This window comes from Montipora capricornis, chromosome 14 (genome assembly GCF_036669925.1).
Source record: "Montipora capricornis isolate CH-2021 chromosome 14, ASM3666992v2, whole genome shotgun sequence".
In the NCBI taxonomy this organism is placed as follows: domain Eukaryota; kingdom Metazoa; phylum Cnidaria; class Anthozoa; order Scleractinia; family Acroporidae; genus Montipora; species Montipora capricornis.
The window spans coordinates 5,050,735-5,063,352 of NC_090896.1; the positions used below are offsets into that span (position 1 = coordinate 5,050,735).

General features: G+C 36.4%; 1 protein-coding gene across 1 annotated transcript in view; it reads right to left on the minus strand.

Moving 5' to 3' along the window:
• The window catches only part of LOC138033036 (deoxyhypusine hydroxylase-like), a 14,937-nt gene extending 2,864 nt beyond the window's left edge, over window positions 1-12,073 (minus strand). The window contains exons 1-13 of the mRNA XM_068880777.1: window positions 11,942-12,073; window positions 10,867-10,946; window positions 9,902-9,963; window positions 9,036-9,064; window positions 8,807-8,849; window positions 7,722-7,802; window positions 6,774-6,853; window positions 5,986-6,096; window positions 4,712-4,757; window positions 4,198-4,249; window positions 2,853-2,905; window positions 1,950-2,021; window positions 1,387-1,443 (exon numbers count right to left, since the gene is read on the minus strand). Coding sequence (XP_068736878.1) covers window positions 1,387-1,443; window positions 1,950-2,021; window positions 2,853-2,905; window positions 4,198-4,249; window positions 4,712-4,757; window positions 5,986-6,096; window positions 6,774-6,853; window positions 7,722-7,802; window positions 8,807-8,849; window positions 9,036-9,064; window positions 9,902-9,963; window positions 10,867-10,946; window positions 11,942-11,997 — 822 coding nt within the window. The 5' untranslated portion in view covers window positions 11,998-12,073. The remainder of the gene's footprint in view (window positions 1-1,386; window positions 1,444-1,949; window positions 2,022-2,852; window positions 2,906-4,197; window positions 4,250-4,711; window positions 4,758-5,985; window positions 6,097-6,773; window positions 6,854-7,721; window positions 7,803-8,806; window positions 8,850-9,035; window positions 9,065-9,901; window positions 9,964-10,866; window positions 10,947-11,941) is intronic.
• Window positions 12,074-12,618: the final 545 nt, after the last annotated feature.

Here is a 12,618-nt window from a genome sequence, read left to right on the forward strand (position 1 = left end):
CTCCATATATAGTCTTACAGTATCTTCAGAAACTCATAAGGGTTGAAACGTGTAACGGCCCCTTGTGTGCTGGGAAACAAGCTTCTGAATATTCAATTTGCTAAGTACCATACTTGGAACAACAAGAGCGAGGGCCCGGGGTTTCCAAATATGGTACTTAGCGCTGAAACATTCAACCAATCAGTTTGCACTGAATATTCGGAAGCTGTGAATGCGCGTTACACATTTCACCCTTATGGGTTTCTGGCATCTTAGAGCCAGAGTACTAGAAATGCAATATACAAGATTGGAAATTTAATACTATTCTAACAGTTTTCCAGCATTTTGTGGTAACGATGAGCAATGTGCAGAGCTAATTTGTAGCCAAAACCATTAAATTTTAATATTATGTCCTGGGTATTGGAAAATTACATGCCTTGTACTTTGGGTTTGTAATATGGGGTCATAGTGTTCCCAGTGCAGCTTTATACATTAGGGAACTGTTTAACCAAACGTAATCAGTACTCTTAGCCTAAAATAAAGACAATATTATTTTTCGTTATGCCTAATTAAAATGGTTTCTTTCTTAATTGGTATTATTTTCCTTACAACTACATGTAATTAAGCCTTTGAACATTTCTTTGCCAAATATATGAAAATTCATTGAATGTTCTAAACAGTAGGAAAACAAAAACAGCAGAGTCTTGATTTATCCATAAACATTTTCTACAATGCTCAACTTTTATTATTAACTTGGATGGGTGTACCCTGATGAATGAATACAAGAGACGTACAAGAAAAGAGGACAACCACATTTGGAGGCGACACAAAGGCTCAATCCCACCATTATTACTGCAGGCGACTGGGCAGTACTCCAATCCCACCGCATACACTGTACACAACTTGTCCCAATACAATACAATACAATACATACTTAATTGACCGCTCCCCATAGGGGCTTTTCAGGGCCAATGAAACACAACGAAACGACAGAACAGAGCAACAACAACTGTTAAGAATCCCAACTGGCCGGAGGCAAACCAGTTGGCTATTTACAAGTGCAGCTCGGAAGTTGAACCAGGAACTACCTGGAACAAACTCAACGAGCGGTCAGAGCGGGTCTTGAACCCGGGATCTCCAGATCTCAAGGCAAGCGCCCTAACCACTGGGCCACACTGCCTCCTGTCCCCAGTAATAATGGAACTCATTTTACAAAATTTAAGGATAGAAAGCTTAGTGAACTCGGAGCACATGTGCTGGGATTTAAACCTGGAGCACTGGAATGCAGTCCACGAGTAATATCCACTAAAAATTCATGCACATGTACAGTGTAGGTGTCCCCTAAGTGGAATGAATTAATAAACTCTTTCCATAAATGACACTTTTTTTCTAACTACCAAAAACTACCTTAACAACTCTTTCTTGGTCTCTGGAGTATTTTTCTAAGGCAGTTAAACATTGATCCTGAAAAAGAAAAAAAAAACTAACTTCAAGGTAATTGCTTTTTGACATTTGAAAATTAGGTTAACTTACTTTGACATCTACATGTACATAAGGGGTGATCCCGCAAGGGTATATACTTATCACTGCAAGAGGGGGAAGTAATAAAAATGATTGATTGATTATTAATTATTGATATTTAAACATTAATTAATTCTTAATTAATAAGAAGAATTAGTCAATACCTATGAACAAATCTCCAGTTTGATTCCTTGACTCTACATCATCATTTGTGTCAGGTTGTTGGTTCCTTTTTGGATCAAAAAGTTTTTCTGCAAGCAATAATTACTTGCAGAAAAACTATTCTCATTTTTTTCACTCCAAAACGCCAAATCAATTTACATTAATTTTGAGTCAGCTGGAATGTTCCCAAGCTCCAGTATATAAATTAAGATGATGATGATGACAATTACATGTACCATGACAACAACAGTTACTATAATCCTACTATGTTTATCTTTGAAACTAACCTTTGCAATCGCTCCAAGGGCCTCAGCACATTCATGCCTCACCATAGAGTTTTCCTTCAGATCTTCAAGATTCTATCACAAAATTTCATTCATCAAGAATGTTGCAGAAAAAAGGATGGTGCATATACCGGTAACTATTAAAAGCAAAGCATTTATTACTAACACCTAACACCTTTATTGACTTAATGTGCAACTACCGGTAACAATAATATGAAACTGAATGTCTTAAACATGTTGCATAACTGTTAAATTACAATGTAACTATTTCCAGAGCTTAGGGCTACAGCATCCAAACTTGTTTCAATGTTTAAAATGCCCCGAGCCTTCTTTCTTTGCTGAGATAAATCTATTTTACCCATGATCAGGGGTTTCATTAGAAGCCAGTTACCAGTGGTATACTGTCATCTATCTGTCAGAAATTTGCCTCTGATGAGAGCCACGCAGCTACTTTGCCTTGATTTTCACTCAAGCACTTGTAAAAGACAAGAGTGACCGCTGCTTACATTGAATAGCCCATGCACACATCAACTTCAATAGTTATTGAAATCCCTGCATGATGGAAAATATTCTGTCATTTTCACCTCAAATTCTCAATTTGTATTTTTAGTTTGTGGCACTGACTGTAAATTTAACACCAAGAGATCAAGTAATGTTTGTCCCCGAGACAGCCAAGTTTGTCAGAGACATGGGTGTATGTTGTGGTTCAAATTTGACTTTGGAGCAATTTGTTTTCGTCCTTGTACTGTAATTTTAAAAAAATAATTGAGAATCGGGACACTTTAAAAATTAAAATTTGAACAATGTAAGCATTTTAATGGTTACATTGTGAATCTTGCAAATTAAAACAAGAACTTTTTGAAAATAATTATGTCTGGACCTGCCTTGATACATCATGCTGATTACCTCAATGAGTTGTGGAATTGCTGCCTCATGTTGCATCTGTCCAAGGACATATGCTGAAAAGAAGTGATCAAATTTCTTCGTTAGCCATGAGAACTACATGTTTAGAAAAATTTATGAATTTCAGAAAGTCTCCCATTATGCCTTGAGCATTATGTGAATAATTCTCTATACCCACTTTGTTGTTTCAATTTCAAGAGCCTGTTTTCACCGATGAATAATTATGTGAATACCACTTGACTGCACCTCGTTTTAGAACCTCGCTGACAGTAAGAAACAATTTTTGCTGTCCTCTAATAATAATTTATTCATAAGGGATTGCTTATTCATTTGTTTTATTCAAATGACATTGTACTGTAGTATGCAGCCCTTCCAGTAGTCAACATTTTGTTGTTCCATTAAAATTAATTTTAATATAATTTTATTATTTTAGTATCTGTTCAGTGAATTATGTAGTGCATACAACGTTTAGTACAAGACATATAGCTATACTTATTTTATGGATAAAACAAAAGGGTATAATCAAATGAAATACACTCAGGTGTATGTGTTATCCATAAAAAGAAGCAGAATAAATTTAATGATAGTGACAATAATTTACATGAATGTCACCACTAAAACAAACATGATTTTGGTTTTAAAATAGTAAGAGGCTTCGGGTATCCTACACTTTGTTCAAAGGTATTTCAGTGGGTTTTTTATGTTTACAATATCTTGGTCAATAAGATCCAGTTTCAACTCCGTAGTCTGACGTCCACAGGTCACATTCCGGTACATTTAAAACTGTCGTTAATGGTACTGATTCCAATAAAAACCAGAAAACAGATGCTTTGCAAGTCTCTACGATGGTATTTAAAAATATCTAATACTTTTCTCAACAATACCCGGAGAATTATAAAATTATGATACATATTGCGGAGTCATACTGGATATTGCATTGTATGCAAACGATTGCCTCTGAAGGAGAAGATACCAAGTTCAAATCCTCCTTGGTGGGCTGCCTTGGCAGAGAAATCTTATCCATGCGCAACCAGATTGACCAACAACATATCCACACTGAAGTTCCTTATTGATCTCTGTCATTTCATTGTATATTAAATAGTTTTTACAATTTGTTGAAGGATTAAAGTGTTTTCTCCTCATGGATGAGTTTGTAAATTCTTGAAACCTTTCCTGTTCATTTTTAAATGTACTTTTTAGATAAAGTGAGGAGAAAATTGACATTAATTTTGTCTTCGTTTGCCAAGTGAGGAGAAAATTGATGTTTGTCTTCCTTCGGACTTAAAGGGATGTACTTAACCACACTGGTCAGACACCAAAGAAAAGCAAGTAAAAATGTACAACTCACCAATTTCATGCCTAAACAATGCACTGTTACACTTAAGACCTTCAGCTAAAGCCTGCAAAATAGCACAATGCACAACTCAGATATTATGAACACAGACAACCATAAAACATCTTTGTCTGTTATTGTGCTCTTTTGCTAATAAAAACAATAATGAGTATTGCAAATGCATTCTTTGTAAGACACAAATTTCCCTAGTTTGCTATTCAATGCTCAAGTTCCCTTCATCTTTCCTTTGTTCATTCGATCAATGTAACTGCGAAGTATTAAAACTTGATATTAAAATTAATTTTTAATAGCTTAAGAGCCATGCACAACCTTTAAAAGGAATGAAATGAAACTTTGACTAACTTAAGTTCCATACACTGTAGCTCCTTCAAAACACAGTTTGTCTCCTGGATTAGCAAATCACTTACAGTGCTAAGCTAGAAGTCTTTAATGAAAGCTCCCATGTCAAATCTGATTTTACACCATTACAACTACTTACTGTAAATTCTGTTTCTAGGATGCAACTTACCAAAACTGAGTCTTCATCACCCTTATTACGCAAAGAAAACATTGCCCTGTTTAAAAACAAATTAGTTTAATTTTTCACCTTGCCCAATAATTCCCTGGCCATGGTATTTCGTCACCTCTTTTGCAATAATGTACAAGACTACATCAAAATTAAATTCTCAGATTTTACTCCTGGTTTAATTTTTTTTAACCATTTCAATTTGATTTTCCTTTGTTTCATAATTATTATGATAATGAATATTATACAAAATTCTAAACCAAGAAAAAAAATTATTGAACCACAACAACTACACTTAGGGATTAAGCTCTAGCCATGCAGGCCACATAGTCAGGGTTTCTGATAGGGTGCGATTAAAAACTAATGGGGACTCTTCCAAAGTAAGTAATTGGCACTATATTATGTTATACATTTTTAGATTGTTATTGCCCATTACAACCAATCCGTCTGCTTACGAGCCAGTGGCCTGAACATGTCGGAGCCTATCCCGGGTTTCTGTAGCATGAAGCAACTATAGGAGTATTTCTACTCCCCCCTGGATGGGCTGCAAGTCCATTGCAGGGCTACCCCCAGAATTAAATTTGCCAGTATCCATTTATACACCTGGGTGGAGAGAGGCCCCATGAGAGTAAAGTGTCTTGCCCAAGAACAGCACAATGTCCCTGGCCAGGACCCGAACCCGGACCACTCCATCCGGTCCGTTAAGCGCACTAACCATGAGGCCACCCCGCCTCCCTAGAACCAATCAGAGGTGATTATTTTTTAGGGTGCCATTAGTTTGGCTAACATTATCCACTTTGTGCTCTTTTAGAATGAGAAACATGTTAGTGAATAACATGATAATAAAGAATGAGGAAGATAGCATTTATCCAGTAATCTTAGCCGCAAGAACCAATAACATTTCACAAACAAAAATTAATAACCAAAATTCTGTTCAAATGGACTAAATATGATGAAATTTTTACGCTCAGTATTGGAGTCAATGAGCATTGACCTGCCAACTGCCAAGGCCTACGACTTTTGCAAAATGAAATACATTATCATTGAATTCAACCCGGTCGTTTGTGAAATTTCATAAAATTAATTGACATGTGCGATTTCTCATGACTTGACTGAAATTGGATACGATTTGAGGTCGATTGTGCGAAATCGCACCATCGCGTATGTTATAATATTATTAGAAGCCCTGCATAGACTTGGCTCTCATGAAATTTTACCTATAAACTCACACTGTAAGAAATTAAATGTTAATTACTCTCTCTAGTAACGTCAAATACCTGTATCTTTCAAACAGTGGACAAGATTCATCAAGAAGGGTGTTCTTCAAGGTCTTTGTGTCCTCTTCCAGTGATGGTGGGGCTGGATCTACTGACTTATATGGATTTGTACTATAAAAGATAATTCATAACAAGCAGTTCAATGAAATTGATTCCCTGTACTGTACATTTAAATAGACATATCCCCTTTATGTTAGCCTTAGGCCTCTCAGTATTCCAAATTGTTTTTTTCTGGAAGAAGGGTGATTACAGAAAATTCAAAGGGTCAAGTGTTATTTTAAGAAAAATAACAAATCTTAATGTGGATACTAGATTAAAATTCTTTGAAATCAACTTATGATGTCAGGATTATTATGTGTGGGAAGAACTAATAATTTATTATTATAATTAACTTTATTTAAAGTGTCAAGTCATCTTTAATATGTTTTGTTGCCAGGGTAACTACTTGAGGACACTAAAGTTAACACAGAAATCAATTCAATTTGTCTCAAATCACACGAAACAGTGGTTTTTGAGGAGGGGTAACAGTAGCACCCAGAGAAAAACCTCTCGGAGCAGAGTGAAGAACCAACATTTGATGCCGCATCTGTTGACGGAACCTGGCCACTTTGGTGGGAGGCAAGTGCCCTCACCACTGCACCTTCCCTGCTCCCCAACAAGAAGCTACATTACGTCTTTTAACCCTTTTAACCTGTTATCACTATTTAAAAGTAAAAGGAATGAATAGTACTATTTTTCTGGTCAACCATCAAATCAAACACACAAAATACTACTTTTAAATTAACCACCTGAGGTTTTCACTTTCTTGTGAACCCTTCTCCTCAAGCCATTCTATTCTCCGCAAAGCCAGTTGGCATGTCTCGGCTACCTAAAGAATAAAACAAAATCTTGTAGTTGTACAGAAGGTATTTTTGAAGGCAATGCTTTTAATAATTATTGCATAAATTTATAATACAAATTTATAATAATCAATGAAAAAATAATTATCTGTATTCCAGTCTTCTTAAGTTTTGCAGTGGTGGATCAGAGCCAATCATCACTGGTACGCTGAACCCACTAAGATCGCTTACAGAACCATGTTACTTAAAAATAATGTTTATTAAATGTCAGGAATGAATTGATTAAACTTTGTTCTGTTCCAGAGTGCATGTTAAATTGGAGCATAAAAAAAAAACAAGCATAAGGACAACTGAAAAAGCAGAGTCCTAGCTGGGCAGTAGCTCATTGACAATGGCTACGACATCCAACTGGCAGACCTGTACAAAAGTTGGACTGGATCAACTTGGATAGCTCACCTTGGATTGAGTGAAAAATGACTTTGTAAACCAAAACTATTTGATGTTTGCCTGCAGGTTTTACTGAGGTCAGCTTAAAGATTAGGGCAAGGGTGATTTCTTAAAGGCCTTATTTTTTTATGTTGATCCGAGGTGAGCAATCCAAGTTGATTCAGTCTCACTTTTGCACCTGCCTTCACTCAACCAGTGTTGCACAGGTCATAGGTCATCCTGCCTAGGATTTTTCAGTTGTCTATCGCCCATCGTCAGAGAAGCAACTAATTTTAAATAAGTGAAACCATAAAAATGCATTTTTTAATGGAAAGAGTAGTCTAAGAGTGCATTTCATTGTATGCACTAATTATAATTTATTAAGTAATCAATAACTGATGTCCTAGACCCCATCCACTCTAAGGATTAGCATGGTTTTTCTGCCATACAGTGAAAAGTTTGTCCTCGTACCTCAATCTGTGTGTCATTTGCATATTCTCTCAAAACATTGAGCACTTGAGAAGATCCAATTGCGCCAAGTGCTTCTCCAGCCTGTAATAATAACAATTACAATTTTACAATAATAATGATAAAAACAAAATTATTATGATCTTATCAACAATAATAAGTAAAAATTGATCACTTTATTTGAGTGTCAAGTTTATAATAATTATAGCAGACCACGACTGCTATAGTAATTCAGGTGGCTGTAAGCATCATTACATGAAATTGTTCATGAAGCATATTAAAAAATTAAATGAAGATTTGGTTTTTGATTACAGCAGATAACCAGACTGCCTGGTATACATGTTGACTACAAAAACCCCTTTGAGCGGAGTAAAGAACCAAAAATCCTGAGTCAAGACACAGCTATTACAATGATTCTTGTCACTGGCTCAGAAAACCAATAGGCATCAAGAAGTGCCCCCTTGCTTATCTCCCCAACTTCAACATCCCTGACGTCTCAGAATACAAGGAGTGGGAAATGGTACCTCCAAAATCTTAGCACTCCCAAACTTTTCATCCGATCTCTTGGGACCATTATTTTGGAGGGACAAACAAAGAGTATTATCAACAGTATTTTTTATTTGGCTAATACAGCGTAGATAGCAAAGGCTTAGAATTAAAGTACACTTCATACATGTTGGATGTCAAAATATTATTGTGCATGCATCTAAATAAATATTATTTGTACTTCAGGACAATAAGTGCAGAAAACAATACGCACAAAAGACAGACAACGGAAAAAATGGATCCTAATCCTAAACATTATTATAGAGCTGTGCCTTATATACTGATTCAATGAAAGTAAAGGTTGTAAAGAGCTGCGAGATATTTGACAAACATAATCCACAAGACCCTCAAAGTCCAGGAATTCAACTTTAAGTTAGTGGAACAAACTGGCAGAAAGCAATGTTTAAGAGTCCTTATGACCAAATGTACCTAGGAGCAGCATTTCATTGACTCATTGTGTATAGTGCATGTACACAAAAAGGAAAAAAAGTGTTTTTATACACGTTATGAGCCAAAGAAACTACCATGAAACTTTTTTTTACCTCATGTCGCACCATAGCTTCTTGCTTCTTGTCTTTTAAAACTCTTGTAAGAGAAATTAATAATCAACATTATTGAAATTCAGTTTTGAATGATTGAAGAAAAAATGATTGTTACAGTAATAACTTTTCAAACTTACATGTATGTAATGTCCCACTAGAGGTACTGCAACTTCATATACAAGTCATGTATTCACATAATTGATAAAAGGCATTTGATTTAAATACTAACCTTATTAAAACAGGAATGGCATATTCATCCTGTATACAGAAAACAATCAATACAGTAAGTCATAACAACACACCTAGCATTGCATTAGGCACAACACTAAAACCTGTCTGTGTGAAAGACTGTTCTTCATATAAGATGAACTACACTCAGTCCATATTTTATTGTAATGAGTATAATTTATATGGTATTTGGTCCAGTATTACTGTAAGTCCAACTTCTTTTCAAATTAGATAGCTATACGTACATATATGTAGGTACAGCATTTTCCACATCTATCCAGAAATAAACAATGACTGAAGGTAACAACAACTCTCTTCGCTGTACCTGCTATTCATGAAGATCAGTAAAATTAACATTTCAATACAATTTTGCATACATCCAGAGCATTGAGAATTTTTTCCTCATAATATTGATAGAACTCGATGGCCAATTTTGATTGGCTATTGATTGATCACTGACTGATCATTATACCAGTAAAAATTAATATAATTGTCAATGACTAATTTTATCAATAAGTTTATTGAAATCAATAATCATTTATTACTGATAATATTATTGTTTTTCCATTTATTGGAAATGCCTGGTTTCCATTACACTCCACACGCTGCGTCTCCAGATGCACCAAGCCCATTAAATATTACAGGGGCTGGACAATCTGCAAGCTAGCGAGTTATACAAGTTTTCAAACAGCGCTTCAGAAAGAAACAGCATTTAAATCTCAGCACCCATTTTAAAAAGGTTAGTTTTCAATAACTGTGTGTCTCGCATGATGACCTGCATGGCTCGCCATGTTAGCTTGCATAACTCACAACCATGGCTCACATGCCTTGCAGCCATAACTCGCTGGCTTGCAAAGCATGTATTACCTGCATTTGTCCCAGGCAATATGCTAACTCATGCTTGAGTAAAGCAGATGGATCATCAAAGCCTATAGAAAAGGAGAAAAAGTCATTCAGTGAGATTTTTCCCACACTCTTAATAGTGGAGCTCTGTGACTGAGGCACAAGAGATTTTGGTTTTTAGGTTATGACATCATCACAAAACCTTCTGTTGTTTTATGTTTAACTTTTCACATAAGCCAACACGCAAAGTGTCACACTGTTGGAACCCACATTTTTTTTTGCAGGAAGTAGCATGGCCGGCATACTACATTTGACACAAGCTGAATATTTTTTAATTAATATGTTGTACAACGAGGAAAGAACAAAAAGAGAGAACAGGAAGCAGGCGACAAGTATGGGATGCTTATCCTGAAAGAGAGCTACCAAGAGCCTGAAAAAACAGGCAAAATATCACTGATAGACAATGAGAGAGAGAGAGAGAGAGAGAGCAAGAGATTGCTGGAATAAAGAGATGAAATTCTAGTAACAAGCAGCAGAAGAAAAACTAGCAAGTACACTGAGCACAAGAATGTACAGGCTGAATAAATGGTGATGAAAAACAGCAAAAACAGTCAGAAAGATCAACAGAAAATAGACTAGTTTACACATGTACTGTAGTTTTAAGCATAGCTGGATGGGCGGTGGGGCTAAAGTACAGGTCACTTTTCACAGGTAACTCATTACAGGTCATTGTTTTACCTGTACTAAAACCTTCAAATTGTCTAACCTTAGGCCTAAACATCGTTTTAGGCCTAATATTTAAATAAGGCCTAATGAGGTATAAGTTGAGTAAAGGGTTATGTACCGGTAACAAGTGTCCTGTGAAAAGTGACCTGTACTTTAGGCACGTCCCTAAACACTCTGGCTCTAGAACGAGTAAAATCTATAAGTCCCACACTTAGAAGTTAAAGGGTTTTAAAAAAAAAAGATCACTAATTTTTTCAACTTACACTTTGAAATGCAGTCAATGGCTTCATAGCCTCCAAGGTTTCGGAGTGTGAAAAGAGCACGGAATCTGCTGGTAAGTGGCCTAAAGGAAAAAAAAATCTTAAACTGAAAAACGACAATCATGGAATACACTGTATTAAAAACTTGAGGACATTCCTCAATATCCAAACCCGTATCGATCCACATACCCATTAATGTGCTAATAATATTATTATTCTTACCAATAGATTTTTTGTGTAAAAAAAAATGTGATTTATACCAAATAATTTTATGGAAAAACTAATTCCTCTTGGGCAATTTTATGCAAGAAACTGGCTGCCCTCGATTGATGATTTGAAATTTTGGCACACTTCCTTGGGGCCTTCTATTAAATTAGTGACTAATGTATTAGAAAATAGGTCACTGAGATTCCTGCTATTAAGATTTTTAGATGATCGTCATTTACAGATGTCACTTTAGCAGTGGCAGGGGTAAAGTACAGGCCTGGGTTGCTCGAAGCTTGGTTAGCGCTAACCAGGGTTAAATACCATGGAAACCTATAGGTTTTGACATACCTCTTAGCCAACGGTTAGCGCTAATCAGGCTTCAAGCAACCAGCCTCAGGTCACTCGATATAAGTCACTGAACATTTTACCTACAGTAAAGGAATCCAAAACCTTCAACTTAGCTAACCTTAGGCCTAAACATCTTTTTAGGCCCAATGAGGCCTGCGTTTAGCATTAGTAAAGTTCGTAACAAATGTGAAAAGTGACCTCAACTTTAGACCATCCTCTTGCCAGTAATGAAAGAAAACCTCAAAAAGATTTCCGCTACTCGACATAAACTCAGAATCCACAGGGGTGGGGTGGGTCCAAAAATATCTCAAAAGGACACACATTTTGTACAACTGGCCTGTTTTCGCATTGAAACCGTTGAAGTGTCATCATAAGTAGAATAAATAGAAACACCGATAAAAGACATATTCCATAATTAAGTGATCAGGATATACTGAAAACCAGCTGAAATTAGCCTTGAAATGTGATTTGATGGATAGGGCAGAAATAAATCATATAAAAGAGGAAATTCATAGCTACTTACTGACTTTGATCTGCAAGTTGAACACCTATCTGTTGCACAGTCGACAAATTAACCATCCTTTTTCATGTGGCCACGAACACGATCCAAAACTTAAATCGGAACTATATTCTATATTCTTGGTCGATTTCTCTCGGAAAGTACGTAATGTACATAGACACCTGGTGTCCCCATTCTCAACTGCTGACCGAAAAGACCATAGACTGGTAGGTACGTTATGTATGGGGACATATATTGTACCGTGCACATAACACGTACCTTACTTACCTTGCTTAGCTTACTTAGACGCTTGGACTGCTTGAAGCGCTTGGATTCCTTGGTTTGCTTGAAGAGCTTAAATTGCTTGAGGTGCTTAGGTTGCTTCAGCGCCTTGAGATTATTGGGTTACTTGAAATGCTTAGGTTACTTACGATGCTTAGGTTACTTGAAGTGCTTGCATTACTTGCGAGGCTTGAGGTGCTTGGGTTACTTGAGTTGCTTGAGATGCTTGAGTTGCTTGGGTTACTTGAGATGCTTGAGGTGCTTGGGCTGCTTGAGGTGCTTGAGATGCTTGAGGTGCTTAGGTTACTTGAGGTGCTTGGGTTACTTGAGGTGCTTGGGGTGCTTGGGGTGCTTAGGTTACTTGAGGTGCTTGGGTTGCTTGGGGTGCTTCGGGTGCTTGAGGTGCTTGGGTTACTTGA